This window comes from Puma concolor, chromosome A2 (assembly GCF_028749965.1).
Source record: "Puma concolor isolate L17-30 chromosome A2, mPumCon1.1.hap2, whole genome shotgun sequence".
In the NCBI taxonomy this organism is placed as follows: Eukaryota; Metazoa; Chordata; class Mammalia; order Carnivora; family Felidae; genus Puma; species Puma concolor.
In genome coordinates this window covers 2,643,155-2,663,852 of record NC_141668.1, presented here as the reverse complement: position 1 = coordinate 2,663,852, position 20,698 = coordinate 2,643,155, and the positions used below count along the sequence as shown (strand labels likewise).

The following is a 20,698-nucleotide window of genomic DNA, read 5'->3' as shown; positions in this document are numbered from 1 at the left end:
TTCCTCAAAAGTGAATAAATAAACTTAAACGTCTTTACAAATACTTACAAGGCCAACTGGAAATTGAAGTACTTTTAGTCTTTCCATGTAGAGTTCTGGCGACAAGTACTTACTGAAGAATGTTAACCTGGAGGAGTTCATTCATCCAGAGTGTCTTCTCCAGTGTGCAGTCTGACTGTGTGACATTGCTCGTGGAGCAGTATGGTTTCCTAAACCTTTCTCGTTGTCCTGTTTCACCAGAAGTTGCTGATGTTTATTATGGTTCACATTCAATTTCTTCTTCTTCTTTAGAAATAAAGCAGCTTCATAGGCGTGGCTTGTGGTTGTGTTTATAAGGTAGCAAATTATAGCACGATCGAGAAGATGAATGCCAGGGAGGCGGAAAGTAGACATTGGGTCTTTTGGGATTAATGGGCAAGAAGGGTCGATAATTGCACGGGTGTCTCTAAGCTTAAAAATAATGTTCTGCTGGAGCGCTCTGAAAACAGGGAATTGATGTTTTGGTGCCGCGGTTGGTGTCGGCCTGTGGGTAGGACGGGGCCCCCGTCTGGGGGACGGCGCCCACTCTTTTCCCTCCTCTCACGCCGTCCTGTCGTTCCTCAGGGCCCTCCGGAGTTCCCGCAGCACACGCCCGGGCCGGTCCCCGGCACCTTCAGCCAGCCCCCGCGGCTTCCCCTGCAGGACCAGTGGAGAGCCCCGCCGCCGCCGCAGGAGCGGGACCCTTTCTTCTTGGGAGGTAAGGGGCGGCCGCGCGGCGGGGCGGAGTTGCGGGCGGAGAGGAGCCCCCACGCATTTGGGCTTCGCCCTGCCCGGAGCGGAGCGGCGGGTGGTCGGGTGGGAGAGGCTGGTGGCCGGCGCGTCCGCCCGGCCTCGCGAGGCCCGCGTCGCGTCGGGCGCCGTTGGCATCCGATCCGCGGTGAGAGGCCCCCCCCCCCCCCCCCCCCCCGAGAGGAGTGGCGGAGCCCTGCCGCGCTGGGACGCGGCCCGTGGAATCCCTCTCCCCGGGGTCGTGCCCCCCACGTGTGTGACCTTTGTTCGCCGTCACACGGTCCGGCGGCACGCGGGCGCGTCGCCCCGCGGCGGGCCCGGTGCCCGCGAGCAGAGGGTGATGCCGCGCGCGCTTCAGTTTCAGGCGAACCGAGGTTCCCGAGTCATCTCTTCCTGGAGCAGCGCAGCCCCCCGCCGCCGCCGCCGCCCCCCACGCTCCTCAGCGGCGCGCACCCCGTGCCCGCCCCCAGCCCCCTGCCGTTCACCCAGCCCGGGCCAGCGTTCAGCCAGCAGGGCCAGCAGCCCGTGTTCCCCAGGGAGAGGCCCGTGAGGCCAGCGCTGCAGCCGCCGGGGCCGCTGGGGATCCTGCACTTCAGCCAGCCGGGCTCGGCGGCCACGCGGCCCTTCATCCCGCCGCGGCAGCCCTTCCTGCCCGGCCCGGGCCAGCCCTTCCTGCCCGCGCACGCGCAGCCCAGCCTGCAGGTATGCGGGGGAGGGGCGCCTCGGCGTCCTGGGGCGCGGGGACCCCGTTGAAAGAGCCAGGGGCTCGTCCGCAACGCGCTGCTTTCTCGACAGGCTCGTTTATCTCCTTGGCCGGAGAAATGGAAAAAGCGGTGGTCAGTTGTGGGGAAAGGAAAACATTCCGAGAGGCCGTACTGCTAATAAAGTTAGGGCAGGCTCTTTGCTCCTCGTGGCAGGATTCTTAAAAGGGTTTCCAGTGGAAGTAAAGTTCTTTGTCCACTTACCTTCCTGCAGTGGCGTAGCAGAAAGATTCTGTGCGCCGAGGGGAAGGAGAGTGTCGCCGTTGCCCGTTATTTGAAAGATTTGAGTGCCCTCTGCTGTGGGTCACGCTTCATGGGCCCCTTGGGTTCCGGGGGCTCTTGCTTGTCCCGTACTTTCTGCCTGTCCTTCAGCTTTGCTGTAAAGACCCATCACGATGGTACACCTGGCTCAACCGTCTAGAAACACACAGACTACCTAAAGTGGAAAAAGGAAAACGATTATTATTTAGATTGTTAACGTGGGATAAAATGTTTCTTCTTTGAGTAGAAGTAAAAGGGACTTCTTTGAGTAGAGAGAATTATTCCCAAAGAAAATGAAGAAATCCCGTCCTCTAGGAAAGGTCACCACCCACAGGGGGGCGCCCGTGGCTCCCGTGTCCCCGCAGCGGGCGCGCCCTCCTCCTGTGCTGCTGCTGTTCCAGTTAGCACAGTAGTGTCAGCCCCTCTTCCCGGCTTGCTTTTCTCTGCAGCATTTGAAAGCGCCTTGCAGGATTACACCTTCCGGCTGTCATTAGTTTTGGGGCATCTTTATCGGTCCCAGTACGTGGGCGTTAGAAACTGTGCCGCCGGCGGCATCCTTACTTGTTTCCTTAGATTCCTGGAATTTGGAGCGTAGAAGGACTCAGCGCAAATATAAGGTGTAAGAGATCGCTTTTGGCTTGTTACCGTGTTTTAGCTGATACGACCTCTGTCAACAAATCTAAGATGAAATTTTAGTGCCCTTCAAGTTGCTGGTTTGGGGTTTTAAAGAAACGGCCGAATTGCAGCGTACCTAGGAAGTGCGTTTATAACTGTTGTCTGTCTTTGTTTTGGCACCAAGGGGCCCCTTCACCCTCCGCTGCCCCCTCCGCACCAGCCCCAGCCGCAGCCGCAGCCTCAGCCCCCGCTCCAGCCGCAGCACCAGCCTCCGCTGCAGCCGCCCCCGCAGCACCAGCCGCCCCCGCAACCGCAGCACCAGCCCCCGCACCAGCCGCAGCCGCACCAGCACCACCACCACCTGTCCGTCCCTCCGCCGCCGCTGATGCCCATGTCGCAGCCGCAGTTCCGGCCTCACATCCAGACGGCCCAGCCGCAGCCAGGCGGTGCTCGGATGCAGTGTCCCCAGCGCCAGGGGCTCAGGCATGTAAGTGGCCCGCTGCCTCCGGCTGTCTTCCCGGCGCACCTTTTAAGGGGCGGAACTTAAGGGACAGAGCTGGTGAGGCGGCATATTTTCCAGTTCCGGTTTAATTCCTGAAACATGGGTAGTACATTTCTCTGAAGGGAGTGTGTGTGTAAAAGACTGCTTAGGAAATTGATTTTCTTGACTGCAGAAATTAATGAAGTCCCTTTTGTGCTAGGAAGACTGTATTAACATTATTTACTTCATCATCTTATGTGTGTATATCTAGATCCTCTTATTTATTTATTTTTTTTACATTTACTTATTTTTGAGAGATAGAGACAGCATGAGCAGGGGAGGGGCAGAGAGAGAGGGAGACGCAGAATCCGAAGCAGGCTCCAGGCTCCGAGCAGTCAGCACAGAGCCCGACGCGGGGCTCGAACCCACAAACCGGGAGATCATGACCTGAGCCAAAGTCAGCTGCTTAACCAACTGAGCCACCCAGGCGCCCCTAGATACTCTTACAGTGGTGGATACCGTTAGTGGACACATAACGTTAGGAAACCCTACTTTTGGGCGATGGCCACTCTGCCTTAACCGCTGCTTTTTTTTGTTGTTGGCTGTATCGTCTCTGCGTCCTTGTGCTCTGCATAAATAAATGGATTCAGGTGGAATTGACCGGACAGCCTCTTGCTAGGCACCATCTGAGTTCCTGGGAAGGCAGCAGTGGACAAGAGACAAGTTTCCTATCCTCGTGAAGCCTGTATTTAACTGCGGGAGGTCATCAGTGCATATGTGAGGACACAGTCTCAGGTGCCCTCAGCAGGTGTGCTATGTGGCCTGTCACTTATCGAAGGGAGCTATGGAGTGTGCATTGCTTTAAAAATAAAAGACAGTAGTCATTGCTATTGCCTTGTCCTCCATTAAATAACTCTATAAAGAGACTAATGGTTAGAATTGTGGGCCAAGGTCAGATAGTTGGGCTTTGCTTTTAGTACTCTCCCTTTGACCTTGAGCTTCCAGGGTGTCGCTAGCTACTTTTAATCTCAGTTTTTCTCATACCTGCATCTTTCTTTCTTAGAGTAACGTTGAGACTAACGATACAAGAAATGAGGAAGGGGACCTGGGTGGCCCAGTTGTTGAGCATCCAGCTGTTGATTTTGGCTCAGGTCATGATCTTGTGGTTCATGGGTTTGAGTCTCATGTGGGCCTCTGTAGTGACAGCCTGGAGCCTGCTTAGGATTCTTTCTTTCTCCCGCTCTCTGCCCCTCTCTCCTCTCACCCTCCCACCCCCTTCCCTCACCGATAGATAGATAGATAGATGGATAAGTAAATAAATAAACTTTAAAAAAAAAGAAAAGAGGAAGGAGTTTGGGAAAGATGCGTTGTAATTTAGACTTCATTGTGTTAGAGCAATGGCACACTGTGTCCCTAGCCTTGTGCCCGTAAACGTTGGCCTGCGTGTTCTTGGAGCGCAGTGCTCCTACAGCCGGCTCCTACCTCTAAGCTCCTCCCAGGGTCGTGTCTCTGTTAAGAATCCCAGGGACGAGCATCACTAAGACTTTCCCCTCAGATAAAACTTTCAAGCATGTTTCTCACGCAGAGAGCAGTTTTTCTTAGGATGCTGACTTATCGCTTCGCTCTTTTTCTTGTGCCGCCTTAAATTCCGGGACCCAGTGAAAGTGGTGCCAGTCATCCTTTGTCGGCCCCATCAGTTCTGCTAAAAGCGTCAGTCCCCACACTGAGGCACCGCTACAGCCAGCTGGTGTAATTTCCATTAAAGAGGAACTTGTCTGTAGGCAAATATGATAGCCTTGAACGTCCTGATCCTCAGCATAATGGTGTGCTGCCCCAGAGCGCAGGAACACTAATGCACGAAGGCGAGTGTTCACCGGGGAAAGCTATCTCCACCCCAAAGAGAACTCGCTCACTAATTAAAATGATTGTTACCATGTTTTCATCCACTAATGTGCCTTTTTATCTTTCTCCCAAGTATCCAGTTATAATTCGACTTCTTTCTTCTTGTGATAGAACACAACTTCTCAGAACGTAACCAAGCGGCCAATGCAGCAAATGCAGCCCACCGCTCCCAGGAACAGTAACCTGCGCGAGCTACCGATCGCGCCGTCGCACGTCTTGGATATGGGCAGCAGTCGCTGCTCCACGGCCTCGGCTCAAGTGAAACCTGTCATTAGCACGTCGCCACCCTCGAGGCCGGGGGCGGGGTCCAGGGCCGCACCGGGGAAGACGGAAGCCAAGGTCAAGCCGCTCAGCCCTGTGGTTCAACCCAAAGAAGAAGCAAAAACAGAACCAGAGGTAGGACTTTCTTTATTACGAGATAATTTGGGCCCAAACAGGAAGTCTTACAATAAACTTGTACTTCTTAGTTTACTCTCATCCCGCGAGTTTTTCGTAAAATTTGGCCACGGTTTTTCATCTGGCTCCTTCTTTGAACCCAGCAGCCTTCACGGAGGACACGCTGTCATTTCCACGTGTTTACGGTATCGGATTGCATTTCTGTCTTGTGCATTTGCACGTGTTGCCGCAGAGCCTGTCCCCTCCTCACGGGAGCGAGCAGATCACTTCTGGAGACGGCCGAGATCGTAAATACCTGAGGCGTTACGGCCCAGCCGGTCTTCATAATTACTCACCTCTGCTGTTTTAGCACAGAAGGCCTCGTAGACCATTCCGCATCAGCAGGCGTGGCCGTGTGCCGGTGAAACTTCCGAGAGAACCAAGCTTCGGGCCGGATTTGGCTTGAGGGCTGTCGTTAGCCGATCTCGGACGTAGATGTACTGTTACGTTTCTATGACTGTTTCTCTGCCCCGCTACTGGGAGATGGGGCCACTTGGACTTTTGGCCTCAAAACGAGATTTTGTGGGCAGCTTTCTTTTGTTGTGAATTCTGTGTATTATCAAATAGAATAAGTCGTATAATAAATGCAGGACAGTATTTTCCATGGTTTCCAACTAAGATCTTATTTGTACCTGGACTTCGTTTTGGTCACTTGGTTACTTTTTGTTTAGGAGTGGCTCAGTGTTAGTACAGTGTTGGTCATCAACTTTTTAATTGTCTCTTGTTTGCTATTAGTAAAATCTGTGGTTGGGACAAAGCCCTGGGGGCCATTGATCTGTAAAAGAAACGGATCTGCTTGTCCGATGCTTTGTGTGGTAGGGGTTCAGTTCCGGGTTGCTCCCCAGAAATGCAGATGCAGAAGTTGAGCGGTAGGTGTCAGATGGAGGTTCTAACTGAGCGGCTAGGAGTCTGCTGGCGCACGGGTCAGCACCACACCCTGAAACGGCCCACCGTTGCTAGCCGAGGTGTTTGTGCCTGGCAGGTGGGAAGAGGTCAGGTCAGCATGTGGAAGGTCCACCAATGTTTTTAAAAACGATGTACGACGTGTAGTAAGTTAGTATCACTTATTAACGTGACACGATGAAAGGATAAGAGTTTCATTACTGGCACCTGGGTGGCTCAGGCAGTTAAGTGTCTGACCCTTGATTTCCGCTCAGATCATGATCTCACGGTTTGTGGGCTCTGCTGACAGCTCGGAGCCTGCTTGGGATATTCTCTCTATTGTGTGTGTCTCTCTCTCTCTCTCTCTCTCTCTCTCTCTCTCTCTCTCTCTCTCTCTCCCCCCCCCTCCCCCTCCCCCTCCCTCTCCCCCTCCCTCTCCCTGTCCTTCTCCCTCCCCTCCCTGTCCCTTCCCCCTCTTTTGTCCCTCCCCTGCTCTCTGTCTCTCTCCAGAATAAAAAAAAAAAAGTTTCCGTAGATAACAATAGAGGCATGAAAGAATAAGCCTTTTTTCAGTCAGTTCTCTTTCAGTTGAAATTGGGGGCTGGGGTCAGATTTTCCTAATAAATTATTGCTACCAAACGAGGAATGTGAACCTCAAGTAGAAATTCTGAGTTAACATTTACAAAGACCACGTTAGAGAAAGTCTGACTTTTTTGGTTTTAAGATCGATGTATGAAAACGTTATGTGGATTTACTGACTGGATAGGGGTAGTTTATAAAAAGGAATTTTGCTGAAAACTTTATCCTGGTTTTAGTCGTATAGCTAGCGCCTGCCTTGTACGTTGTGACCTGATTTAGTTCAGAAAAAATGAAGTCACGTAAGTCACATTATTTTCACTGTGACAGTGGTTAAATAAAATGAGAAAAGTGAGCTTTGGGCATGTCGCTAGCCACTTGTTGCTGTTCATTTTCACCGTAGTTGATCTAAAAATACAGGCCTCTGCGGAAGCTTTCTGTAGAATCCAGCAGGTGCCATGAATGCGAAATGAAACTTGCGGGCAGCCATAGTGCGAGTCGAATGTCCTTATTTTTTTGCTTTTAATTGTATGTACATATAGAATGGGACCAACAGTAAAATGGTTTTCATTTTTAAAAAATCTTAGGTAAATGTGGTGTATTTTCCTACCCTCATCCAATTGCGAATGATAGAATAAAGGGCAAATCCACTTCCAAGTATTTGTACCTACGTACTTGTGTACTCGAATATGCTTTATTTAACTCTTGTTTGTTTGGGGGAAACCTTAGTGTTAATTTTTCCTCTGTTGATGAAACAGTGGGCCCTGTGGCCTTGCCGCTCTCCCCCAGCAGTCTGCTGCTCCCTGAGTGCCCGGCCCCACTGCCTTTGGGACAGCCGTCCCCGTCTTACTGTTCTTCTGCTTTTCCCTTGCTCTGGACACCTACCTGTGTAGCTATTGTCTGCCTTCAGTTTGCTATTTCAGACCTACCTTAGATTTTGAAATCAGATGACCGAGTTGGTCGGAATTGCTTCTGAAATGCCAGGCCAGTTCTGATGAGGCCCTGACTCTGTGTCCTGTAGGTCAAATGTGTCGGCTCTGGGTGTCTTCAGCTGCCTTTTGATCTTCATTCCCATTTCTTAAGATTTATTTGTTAGTAGCTGAAGTGTAGAGAGATTAAATCCTATTATGTTCTTTTGTAGAAGATCTCTGGATGAGGATATCTATGATTTTTTTTAATTACAATTTTTAACGAATTCTTAACTTTTAATAAACTTTCTTCATGGGATGCTCTTCCTGAAAGTTACTGAACTTTTTCAAAGATTTCTTTTGATAGACTTTCAGAATGGTTTGGGGCTGGCATATTAAAGGCCTTCCTTATATACCATTAATATTCCAATACTGCAATTGGCAGCATTTTGATTCTGAGGAGAGTGCATGAGTTCAAGGTCAGAGAGATTGACTTGTGGTGTTCATTATAACCAATTATTCTGTGACAAATGAGTTTGAGATCAGGCTGAAAATTCTGTACGAAAAATCAATAGTTCTAATCAGGCCCTTTCAGATCATTTATACCCACCTTTTGTTGGTTCGTCAGAGAGGAGCCAGATAAAACCTGTGTGACAGCACGGTCTCCCTACTGTTGGCGTTTCCATTCGAAACATATTTTGATATCTTAAATGAATAGTTTAATTGGTTTCAAACTTGTAAATGAGTGGAAATTTACATTATTTCGTTTTTAATATTCTGATAAGATTTTCCAAATTAGCTTTAGCTGTGTAATTTTTTTTCCCCTCCCCAGAGGAAAGAGTTCTACTTAAAGTCTGTAAGCAGATTTTGAATGGCTTTTTGCAAGCCCTGAATTGGGCGTATTTGGAAAGTGCGTCTCCTCCGTGGTCTCCCGCCCCGGTTCTGCACAGTAAGCCGGGCATGTTTTCTTTTGCAGTTTCCCGATGAAGATGAGGAGACGCGCCTCTACCGTCTGAAGATTGAGGAGCAGAAGCGACTCCGAGAAGAGATCCTGAAGCAGAAGGAGCTGCGGCGGCAGCAGCAGGCGGGCGCCAGGAAGAAGGAGCTGCTGGAGAGGCTGGCCCAGCAGCAGCTGCACCTGCCCGCAGCCTCGGCCGAGCCGGACGAGCAGGCGGCCTCACCGGCCCCCGCCAACGGGAACCCGCTCCTGCCCTTCCCGGGCGCGCAGCCTAGACCGAATGTGAAAAACAGACTCCTTGTGAAAAACCAGGACGGCCCCGTTTCGAACATTCAGCCCAAAATGTCCAACTTTGCGCCGGCCGGTGCTCCGGGGCAGTACCAAGGACAGCAGACGAAACCGCCCAAGCACCCGAGGCAGGCCAGGGCTGTCCCTCAGAGTCCGGGCCCGCACAGGGTCCCGCAGGGGAAGCCTGCGGACGCGGAGGGGCCGCCACCCCCCTCGCAGAGTGCTCGAGCCGCCCTCCAGGGCCGGCCCCCGGATGCCAAGCCCGGCGCCAAGAGGACGGTCATGCACCGGGCCGGCAGTGGCGGCGGAGATGGGCCGCACGTCAGCTCCAAGGTCAGGGTGATTAAGTTGTCAGGCGGGGTAAGTTGACGAGGTCACCAGCGCCTCTTGGAATCTGCGCCTCACGTACAGTGTCCTCGTCCCCAGAGGAGGGTTGGAAGAGGGCAGCCTGCTAGAATCACGCGGTCCAGCCTCTGAGCGCCCGAGTCCAGTGGTCAGGGTTGTCTTAAGTTCTCCTTCTGACCTTCCGGTTCCCCTGGGTCTTCACGGAAGGCCAGCGTGGCAGCCCCAGGGCGGATGCTTCTCAGTTTTAGCTTTTCCTTTCGTAGGTAATTTGTGACAGAATCACCAAGTTGTTTTAAAAATTGAGTTCCTTTTACCCGCAAACAAGTAACCTGTTGTGTGTAGCTTCAGATTCAGGGAGGCCCCGTGGCTGGGGGACAGGCCGCTTCTCAGCAGCATTGTCTCCAGGACTGTCATCTTGTGTGTCCGAGCTGGTCTCTCTCGTTTTAGAAGACAGAGGCTTAGCAGAGTTCTCCAGTGAGGCCGTGTGGGTCGTGTGGTCCCGGGGGGAGCGCAGCCCACTTCTCTCTGCGTTTCTGAGCGGTCCCCGTGCTCGAGCATTCTCAGTGAGGGCCAGCTTGGCAGTCTGGGTAAAGGTGGCACTCGGAGGTGCCGCGGACAGGTCCCCGCCACACAAGGCTCAGTAGGCCACACGCTCTTTGCTCCCCGCACAGAAGGGGACTCACAACCTGTTCCGGCGGCGGTGAGACGGGGGGCAGGGCAGGGCAGCCGGGGCTCTGGTCCAGGGAGAAGGCCGCGCACCGGGTTAGGGACAGCCCATGGCTGCTCCTATGAGTCGCTGACCTCCAACGCCTTTGTTCCTGGGTCCGTATAAAAGTGTGACTTCCTCACATGCTGTAGCAACAGTTTTGGTAGAATGACAGGAATTGGAAATCCCATATTCAGCAGACCCTGTGATATTTTTCCCAAATCTGGTTTTTCTCCCCTCCGTTTGTTGTGATTCAAAATGTTGATAAGCAGATGGCCTGTGTCACCGCAGCTTGTGTTAACATTGTGTGAGTTTGTTTTCTTGAGGCGAGAACCCAAGCGTTAATCAGTTTTATGGTGTCTGTGGCCTTTTGTTCTGGCTTTGTCTGAGGCATACTTAATTTCTCTCTCTCTCTCTCTCTTTTTTTTTTTAATTGAGTTAAAAACTTAGGAGGAGGGGCCATGGGGCCATGGCTGGGAATAGGCCTTTTCTTGTGGCCCCTGTGCCTGGTACAGTGTGGTGATGTGGCCTGTGTGAAAGTGAGGGCCGCTGGCGGGCTGGGATGTGCAGGCCACCACTCTGCTCTGAAAGTGACTTTCAAACCAGTTAGCTCCTTTCCTTTAAAAAATTCATCTACTTAAGTTTTTGCTGTCTTTTTCTCCAGTAGGGGAGGGGGAATTTTTTTTTTTTTTTATCAGACTGTATTCCAAAATCATGCTGTATAATTTTATAACACACAGAAAAACAACAGAGGAGTTTTACGTAAAAATAGCTACATGCCAAAATTTGGAACAACTTTCTTTAGCTCTCCTTTTAATTCCTAAGTTTTAAGTTTACTAACCGACACGTTTTGTATCTTACGACTTATCTTAGCAAGTTCTGTAGTAGTGTGTTGGCAACTTTTGAATTACTGGAGGGTAAACATCTCTTGTTTGTATCTCTCTGAAACAGAAAAAATAGTATTTCCCTAAAGGCCTTGGGGTTTTTCTTTTGTAGGTAGGAAGGAACTATTCTTTAAAAAAAAATTTTTTTTTTTATTTTTGAGAGAGAAGGAGCACACGCCAGCAGGGGAGTGGTAGAGAGAGGGAGACACAGAATCCGAAGCAGGCTCCAGGCTCCGAGCTGTCAGCACAGAGCCCGACGCGGGGCTCGAACCCACGAACTGCATCATGACCTGGGCTGAAGTTGGATGCCCAACCGAGCCCCCCGGGCATCCTGAGGAAGGAACTGTTCTTAAGAGAACACGTTCTTAGCTGTACCTGCTGATGCGGAGGGGAAATGGTTCCGTTCCGGCACTTCTCCTGTCGTTTCTGCCCCTGCCAGTCTGCCCTCTTCCCGGAGACGGTGGCACGAACACCGGGGGCTCAGCTGGTACCGTGTAAGGGGCCGACGGGGGCTCACCTGTCACACCTGTGCGGAGTATCACGTGTGCGTCTCACCTTTCTAGTTACTTACTGAATGACAGCATCTTGTCTGTTCACGTTCTGTTTGTGTCTTGCTGTGAGCTCTGGACTTCTTTGCGTCCTGTTAGTACAAAACACATACGTCGTGTATTGTATTGATAAGGTTTCCTAGAGATTTACTCTGGAGAGAATTTTGTTTACCTTTTTTCTAATCTATACTGGCATCAAATCTGTGTCGTTAGAATTATTCTTTGCATTCAGTAGGCTCCTCTAGTCTGCTGTCTGGTTTCTAGACGGGACCCGGGACTGTGGTGGTACATAGTGGCCTGCTAAAGTGGTCCTGGTGGCCACTAAAGTAGGTGTCCACAGGATTGCTAGGGAAGCAGAAATGTCTTGGAACTCTTACTCTGACAGGCAAATTGGAAATATCTTAAAATGTAATGAGAATTCTCAATTTACTTGTGGGGTTGTTGTGAACCAACGCGGAATTCTCTTGTTATTTTCCATATTTTATTTGTAATCAAATAATTACTTTTGGATTTTATTAAATTGGGTTTTTTACAATGGGAAAGAGCCCGAGTCTTAAGGCAGTCGTTGTTTTTAGTCTTCTTTTTTATTAGGTTCATTATCTTTGATTTTGAGAGAGGGTGTGTGTGCAGCAGAGGAGGGGCAGAGAGAGAGGGAGAGAGAGAGAGAGAGAGAGAGAGAGAGAGAGAGAGAGAATCCCAAGCAGGCTCTGCACTGTCCATCATGGGGCTGGATCCCACGAACCGTGAGATCATGACCTGGGCCGAAATCAAGAGTTGGATGCTTAACTGACTGAGCCACCCAGACGCCCCTATGGTGATTTTAATGCACCCTCATGATCGTAAGAGAATTTCTAGTTTTTTAATATCCTCTCTCTTTATTGTGGTTAATGCATCACGGGCACAGGAAGCATTTTCAGAACTTAGTAAAAATTCTTTCTTGGTATTGGTTCTCACAGTTGCGGTGACCATGGTCGTGCTTAAGGTCCAGGAGTGGTTCTTCATCTTTCTCAGGGGTGTTGGCATCCTGCCGGTGGTTGGTCCTCGTGAAATTCCCTTCTGTGGGACGTAGACGTTGCAGCTGTCCCTCGCCAGGACCGAGAGCTCGCGTGTACACGCTTAGGCGCCACGTGGTAGGGGCAGCGTGGCTGTGTGTGAGGGAGCCCCGTGTGTGGACGGGCACATGTCTTCCGTTGTTTGGGGCCCTGAACTGCCAGTTCGTTTGTCTGAACCCAAGTCTCCAGGCTGCGGACGGGGTTTTTAAAGTTGTGGGAAAGGAGGAGATGAACCTTCTGGCACGTGGAAGGCCCTCCACGCATGTCTGTTTGCTTTTTAGGTGCTCCCAAGGCCCATTCCAGGAACGCAGGCTGTGGTTTCATGCCCTAAATAGTAGTAGTTACCGTACATCGGGTGCATAGCATGTACTCACGGCATCTGGATGAGGCGGATACTTGTGTTCCCATTTTACAGGTGAGTAGACGGAGTCTCAGAGAGGTTGTGTTAGCAGCCCAGGGTAGAGCTAAGTTTTTTACCGATGTTTGTAACAGTTGTTTTTGCTGCTGCCTCTTTTTCCGGTGTTAGCTGATGAGGGATAATATTCTGCCGTTTCCAGTGAGTACATAGAGTTGGTCCAGAAGAGTTCTGCCAGGGGCTTCTGGAAGAAGTGTGACGATTAGGTTTCATTTTTCTTGCCGAGCCCTAGTGGTGGCTCCTGACTGGAGAGTATTGGGGAGCGTCCGGAAGTAGGAAAGTGCCGCGAGGGGTACGTGGCCGCAGCTGCGGGTGCGGGACCGGAGAGGGGCCGGGTTTCCATCATTCCTGTTCTGGAACCTGTGTTAACATGGGGGTAGGCTCCTGGCCCCCGGCCCGCCAGCGTGAGGGACCGTGTGGCCTGGCCGCGTGCAGCCCTGCTTGCCGTGTGCTGTAAGCGAACCTTTGAACATTGCTGGGGAAGTCAAATTAGGCCACGTTTTATATTTAAAACACTGAGATGAAAATCTGGGGAATTTGCAGTTTAAAGAGACCTTTGTTGTGAGGCTCTCCACGTACGTGTGGATTTTAGTTTTTTCATATCTTGTCCAGCTTTGCTAGAATGAGTGTCTGTAGAGTGGCGGGCTATGAAGAGTGTTGAATATTGGCAAATACTTCCAAAATTTCACGTGCCTCCTCGAAGGTACTTATATAAGTGATCTGCCTAAAGAATTGTATTTGATGGAATGATCAAATTACTGAAGATCTGGAAACATTCTCCATTTGCTCGTTTCTCGGAAAGCTACTTAAGTATTTAGTTTTCAGAAGCCAAAAGAACAATCTTGCTAAATCATAATTTTGTCCATAACCCATACAGAATCCAGAAAAACTATTCGAGTGACACGAGAGCAAATATAAAAATATAAAGCGTTTCCTCGACGTGAACTTACCATAGTCCTCCAGCCGTCCTTTGGGACCAGACACCAGAGAACCGGGACCGGAGCAGGCGCGTGCCCCGGGCCTTCCTTCGTTCAGGACCTTAGTGGGGACTGCCGCCCCGTCTTCCAGGTTCGGGCCTCGGGGAACCTCGGTTGGCGGCCCCAGCGAAGCCCGGCGTCCCCGGGAGAACGGGGCCGGCTTTCCGCGCGGGCCGTGGGCCGTGGTTCCGCGTGTGGTGAGCGACGCGGTGCCCGCGCGCAGGGCGGCAGGTCCCTGGACGCCGCTGCCCTCTCCTTCCAGCTCGAGGAAGAGACGGCCTCTTTGCAGCGGCGGTCGCTGGTGTTCTTGAAGGAAACGAAAGCGGATTCTGAATTCGGCGACTCACTCTCCTTGAGGTCATAAAATTAAGAATTTGGCGGCAAATGAAGTACCCGGTGCTTTGTTCTGCTGGCCGCGCAGAGAAAAGGGGGACGCGCGGAACGCCTCAGCAGGGGAGCCGGCTGTCCCATCGCGAGGCTCCTGTGTTTTATTTTTAAAAGGCTGTCAGAACGCCGCGCGCGGCAAGTCCCGATTTACTCGCGCGCGCGAGCTCGCTTTCGGGGTTTCTACCACGTTTGTGTCCGCTCGCGGTCTCTCCGGTCTCCTCCAGAGGTGGCGGAGGCGACGTGCCTACCTGACCTCTCGCGTGTGGCGGAGGGTGGTTGACGTCGGGTAGAACGTCCGTGTGAGAGAAGTCGCGAAAGTGGCATGAGGACTTCCCGTGCCCCTTTCGCCCGATTGACCGGGCTGTGTTTTACCACGTTTGCGTTGTCGGTGTTTCTTTTTGCCCTTCTACACACACACACACACACACTTTCTCGCCGTTGTGAGAGTGGGCTGGAGACACCCCTGTGTTGCCTCACTATTGAGATATTCTCTCACAAAACCGCACTCAGACATCCTCACAACTCAGAAAATCTCACGGCGATACGTATCACCGCCTAATCCACAGTACGTGTTCAGATTTCATCAGTTGTCCCAGTAACGTTCCTCACAGCCACCTTTCCGCAGTGTGGGGGTCCGGTCCCGGATCGTGCATTGCGTTTAGTCTCCCTGACTCTGGGACGGAGCCTCGGCCTCCGTGTGTCTTGCCCTGGACTTTTTTGAAAGAGGGGAGGCTGATGATTTTGTCAGACGCCCTCTGGATTTGTCGTACTTTTCCTCGTGATCGGTTTCAGGTCATGCATTTTTGGCAGGAGCGGCACAGAAGGATGTTGTGTCCTCCGTGGGTCCTGTCGGCACCTGGTACATTTGTCCAGTGTTGGCCACTTCGATCGCTTGAGGAAGATGGCGCTTGCCAAGTGTCTGTGCCGTGCGGTTCCAGTCCTACCCCAGGTAACTGAGAAGTGACGTATGGGAGGGTACTTCGAGACTATGTAAATGTCTCATCTCTTGTCCGATCTTCACTGTTTTTTAGCAAGCGGTGATTTTTTTTTTTAATTACAAATTTTTTTCATGTTGATTTTTTTTTTTTTTTAATTTTTTTTTTTTTCAAACGTTTTTTATTTATTTTTGGGACAGAGAGAGACAGAGCATGAACCGGGGAGGGGCAGAGAGAGAGGGAGACACAGAATCGGAAACAGGCTCCAGGCTCTGAGCCATCAGCCCAGAGCCCGACGCGGGGCTCGAACTCACGGACCGCGAGATCGTGACCTGGCTGAAGTCGGACGCTTAACCGACTGCGCCACCCAGGCGCCCCCATGTTAATTTTTTTAAGAGAGCATGTGAGCGGGGGAGGGGCAGAGAGGGAGAGAGAAAGAATCCCATGCAGGCTCTGCAGTGTTACCGTGGAGCCTGATGGGGGGCTCAGACTCCCCAACCAACCGTGAGATCATGACCTGAGCGGAAATCAAGAGCCAGATGCTTAACTGACTGAGCCACCCGGGCGCCCCGAGCACTGGTGTCTTTCTAATGCCAGCACTTTTCTGTGCTTGCTGTGTAGCTTCCTCTTTACTCTTGTTCATTTGTTCATTTATTTACAGCAGTGCGAGCCTCTGGATTCTCATTTTGTCCAGTGAACTGCTACTATCGTTACTTGTGTTCATGTTTGAATTGTTCCAGGCTGGCTCCGTGTTCTTTGATGCATCCATCGTTCTTTGAACACGTCCTGAGACCTGGTGCAAGAGGGGGTTGGGCCCGTGCTCCGTTTCCTGCTCAGCCGTGCGGTCCTGTCTCCGCAGTGAGAGCAGGTGCCTGCTGTGCTTCTGGGCCCTCCCAGCGCACACCCAGCCCTCCCCGGGCAGCTCCCGAGGCCGGAGGATGGATCAGAAGCAGATTCTGTTGTAGATGACGTTTCTAGAAATAGGGCATTGACATGAGCTGAGCAAAGCACCCTCTCTGACGTGTTGACTTTATTTCTTGAATTGCTTTTGTGTGAGAATGCCGAGAATTCCGCATCCCTGTTTAAATACGAAACCCGAGGCTTGTGGTGGATGGGGGGCTAGCGAAGGCGTGTCCTTCTGGCAGGGGCTGAGGTGCATGGTACTAAGCGGGGGTGGGGAGGTCTTGGCGGGTTTCTGAGGCTTCCCTCCTCTCCACGGCAGGGCGCAGGCAGGCTCGCCATATGTGGGGACCTTGTGTTTTGTGTGGTTTTGCGTTTTGTTCTGTTCCTTACGTGTGTCAGCACAGCTGCTGGACAGCCACAGCTAGGAGACCCTGCAGCTTCCTCGGTGACTCTTGGGTGTGAGGGTCCTGCATTGGCTGCCAGCATTTATGAGCGGGGTGGTTGAGCTGGCGATTGTCCCAGCGGCGACGGGGCCGCGTTGCTGGTTCAGCTGCGTAAGACTGCTCAGCAAACCAGGTGCTGGAAAAGCAGACAGCGACACTGTGTTGTGAGCAGTGTGACAGGAGGACCTGAAGAAGTGACTTCAAGTGAAGAGTGTAGATCACTGGCTGAAGGAGGGCAGGGGAAAAGGAAAACGCCTTCTAGGATGATGGGGAAGAGCGTGTGTGAAGGTCCTGTGGCAGGGAAGTCACGGCCTGTTTTCCAGCTGCAGGAAGGCCAGTGTGGCCAGAGTGCAAGGGCCTTACAGCCTGTGTTAGGTGTTGGACCTTGATCGTGAGAGCAGCGGGAGCCATTGGAGAGTTTTAACAGAGGGATAACGGGCCTAGTATTTGGTCCTTGCCTTTTAAAAATACGCTTCTAGGGGCGCCTGGGTGGCGCAGTCGGTTAAGCGTCCGACTTCAGCCAGGTCACGATCTCGCGGTCCGTGAGTTCGAGCCCCGCGTCGGGCTCTGGGCTGATGGCTCGGAGCCTGGAGCCTGTTTCCGATTCTGTGTCTCCCTCTCTCTCTGCCCCTCCCCCGTTCATGCTCTGTCTCTCTCTGTCCCAAAATAAATAAACGTTGAAAAAAAAAATTTTTTTTTTAAAATAAAAAATAAAAAAATAAAAATACGCTTCTAAAACAGTCATTACATGCAGGCTTTTTTTCTGTGTTTTTACGACACAGGAAGTCATAGGCATGACTCCTGGGCGTTGTATTTAGAGACAGAAACATTCATCCTGGGGACATCTGCCACCCACTGGGGACTCCTCCACTGGGCGGGGCGGGGGGGCCGCAGCTTCTGTGCCTAGAACATAGGGGTGGAATCGGCCACCTTCACTGCCTCCCGCTGTCCGGATGTGCCCCGTTCCTGCTTCTGGCCCCCTCGCCACCTGCTGCGCGTGACCACTGGTTTGCAGGGCTCTGTCGCCCGCTACTGCTACTGACTGAGGCTGGGTTTGCTCTTCCGTTCTTTTTCGGTCTCCAGGATTTAGGACGGTGTCAAGTACGTTGTAAATATTTAAAAAGACGTCTGTTGAAATTTAGATGACACCAGATAGCGAACTTTGGAAAAAACAAAAATAGCATTAATCCTTATTATGAATTCTTCTGGCCGTCTTTTCAGGCGAAAATTCACAGTTCCTTCCCAAACTCCTTCTTTATTCAGTTTACAAGATGGGGTTATATCAGACGTACCGTTTGGCACCTTTGGGGGTTGCACCGAGTGGTGAGTGTGCGGTGAGGAGACCCGGGTCGGGGCAGGGTCACGCCACGTGCCCTGTGGGGGTCACGCCACGTGCCCTGTGCTGAGCCGCCTCCCAGCGCGGAGGGCGCAGCTCTTCTGCTGACTCGCCTCATTCCTCGCCGAAGCGGACTTCTTGCTACGGTGTCAGGCAGTCCCCGGGAGCCTCAGGAAGGAGGGAAGTCGGGTGGAAGGGAGTTGGAAGTGAGCTCAGAAAGGACAGAGCTGCCACGGAGCTGTGACAGAAGGGACCTGGGAAGACCAGGCAGGCGGGAGCTGGGTGTAAGAGAAGTTGCTGTAACGTGGGTGTGGGGAGCCAGGGGGGCCGGGGGTGGGGGTGAGCACCAGACTCTTCCCTGCTGGCTCCTGTCCCTCTCGGGGCAGTGGGGCGGTGGGGGGGTGGGGAGGCTGGCTGATTCCCTGTTACAGGTGCTGGCGAGCAGGAAAACGGCCGAAAGGCAAACCGCAGAAGAGAGGAAGGAGCTCGGGGCAAGAATCTGGATTAGTCACGTGTTTGAGGACATGCGTATCCTAGAAACTTCCTTTCAGAGGAGAAGCTATTGTGCATAAATAGTTGTCTTTAAAGAGCTTTGAAATGCTTTAGCGGGCAGAGTTCATAACTTTCAGAGAAATGACTGTTTAAGCAAAATTGGGGCAGAGTCGGCAGGTCTTCATTGCAGGACAGAAGTAGTTCCTTGTAGTGAAGCCGAATCTCCCTACGTTAATTTTTGGGTTGCTTTAGGGCAGCCGTGTTGGGGAGTGAAGTGCTGAAATCAGAAATCAGGATTTGCGAGCTCCCTCTCCCCAGTGGAATAGGAGTGGCTCCCCTGGGGGTCGGTTGGGGGGGGGTGGTCTCGCAGCTCAGTCCTTCTCCCTGACTTCCCACAGCTCCCCCTGCAGGGGCCTCCCCCATGCTGCCAAGTAGGTCGTCCAGGCTGCTCCTCCAGGGCCGCCTAGAAGCCTCTCTCCCCAGCCTGGAGCCTCCCCCTTGTGGGGTCTCATCTGGAAGAGCCCGCTGCCTTCTCCTCTTGAGAGCCTGGGGCGGGAAGTCCCCTCTGAGGCTTATTAACTCCAGAGGCCAGTTAATTTTGCTGTTTCCGGATCTCCCCAAAGCCCAACTGATCTCAAAGCTAGAACGGGGAGATCGCGCTGGAGAGACTGCCCGGTTCCCGAGTTCCCGCCGCGGTGAGCTCCGCATCCCTGCCGTCGGGTCCTTGTGCTTCGGGAAGCCCTGGCGCCTACGAGCCCCATGTGCCCTGCGCTCCCTAACCTTACGGGTTTTGCTTCACGCCAGCTCACGTGGACCCACTGCTGAAATTTTACAGGAAGCATTTAAGACTTAGATTGTTGACGTGTTTGGCGTGAACAATCTAAGGATCGTGGGTTGGAGAGAATCGGACGCTGCAAATGCAAACCGTTCTCCCTTCCTGTTATGCTGCAACAATTTAATTAGGGCACTGACCCAGGAACCTGGAAAGAAAATGTTAGCCTGTTTATTTTCTTGCACCTTTTCTCCTTGAACAGTAGTCTTCAGAGACAAAATAGAGCCTTAAGTGTATTGATATTTAGAAAGTTGCTGTCGCGTGCATATCATTTATTGGCCAGATTCTGAGCAAGCCTTCCCAAGATTACGGGGCCAGGCCCGGCATTGTTGCAGTTAATAGAAACCTGTTCCGTGAGGTCTGCGGGCTGTGAGATCGGCAGCACTGGCGTGACAGTGAAGTGGGCCTTATCGGACGGAGAATTCCTAAGAGGCTGCCCTGGGACCCTAACCACTGTCCTTGTGTGTGTCCTGACAATGTTATCTGTCCTCTCAGTGCGGAGTATCAAATGTCTGTCACGAGTGCAGAAATTAATTTAATGTCACCTGAAGACATGCAATTAATCTTTTAGAGGTTTTCATAATACCTTTACAGAAAGAGTTGCCAGTTTGGCGGATTTGGATTTTGGGGTTTAGAAGAAGATAAGGAAAATTAATTTTTCATCAGGGTTAATACAAGCTAGCAGGGCCACAAAAGCTGAGAAAAACGGTTGGGGAATTTGTCAAGTGTTGTCACTCTAGAATAATGCTGCTTAGCGTCTGATAGGTGTAATCAAGAGTTGAGATTTCTATGGAGGGGGATTAATCAATTTGCTCACTAGTGAATGCAAGTCTGTGATATCACTTCTTCATGGGGTTTAAGAATGGAAATAAGATTTGATCTGTCAAATTGCAGGAGGCCCTGACATTATCAATAGGCGTTTTTATCTGTACATTTAAGCCATTTGTTATAAATAAATTTGTCCTAATGTTGGTGGCTACAGACCTCATTTTTTGGTAACGATTAAGCTGATAAAAAGTATTCCCTAAGCTTACTTAATTCAGGTAGTGCCTCTTACATAATTTAGAAGAGGAAAACTACTCTGAAAAGACATGTTTATAGCAGTCATTAAAAGATAATCATTTGCAGAAAAAAACAAACGACACGATATTTCTGGTTTGTTTGGTCTGAGGCCGGCCAGCCTTTTTTTCTCCTCATCTGTGTTTCAGAGGAGGTGGAAGGTACTGAAAATCGTACGCAGATTGCTGCTGCGTGAGGAGTTTGAAAGGGAACTGTGCCCCCCCCCCCAGCCCCCGAGAAATTCACTTTCACAGTGAACTTCCCTTTTTTTGGGGTGCCTGGCTGGCTCAGTTGGGGGAGTGTGCAGCTCTTGACCTCAGGGTTGTGAGTTCGAGCCCCACGTTGGGGGTGGAGATTGCTTAAAAAAATAAAATCTTAAAAAACCAAAACCAAACCAAAGTGAACTTACTTGTTTTGAACAGGACGTAAATCCACAAACGATCGGTTATTTCCTTACGTTAATGTAACAGGTTTCTGAAAATCCTAATTTGAACAACGGGGTTTTTAAGTTTGCATGTGTGAGCGCTAAGAATTTTAGGGCCTCTTTGA

The 20,698-nt window shown here is 51.4% G+C and overlaps 1 protein-coding gene across 5 annotated transcripts in view; it reads left to right on the top strand.

The window, feature by feature from the left end:
* RBM33 (RNA binding motif protein 33) overlaps positions 1-20,698 on the top strand; it is a 139,908-nt gene that overhangs the window by 93,089 nt on the left and 26,121 nt on the right. For all 5 annotated transcript variants that reach the window (XM_086685482.1, XM_086685466.1, XM_086685457.1 and 2 more), the window contains 5 exons: positions 604-736; positions 1,127-1,470; positions 2,590-2,892; positions 4,900-5,184; positions 8,566-9,195. In XM_086685482.1, coding sequence (XP_086541608.1) covers positions 604-736; positions 1,127-1,470; positions 2,590-2,892; positions 4,900-5,184; positions 8,566-9,195 — 1,695 coding nt within the window. The remainder of the gene's footprint in view (positions 1-603; positions 737-1,126; positions 1,471-2,589; positions 2,893-4,899; positions 5,185-8,565; positions 9,196-20,698) is intronic.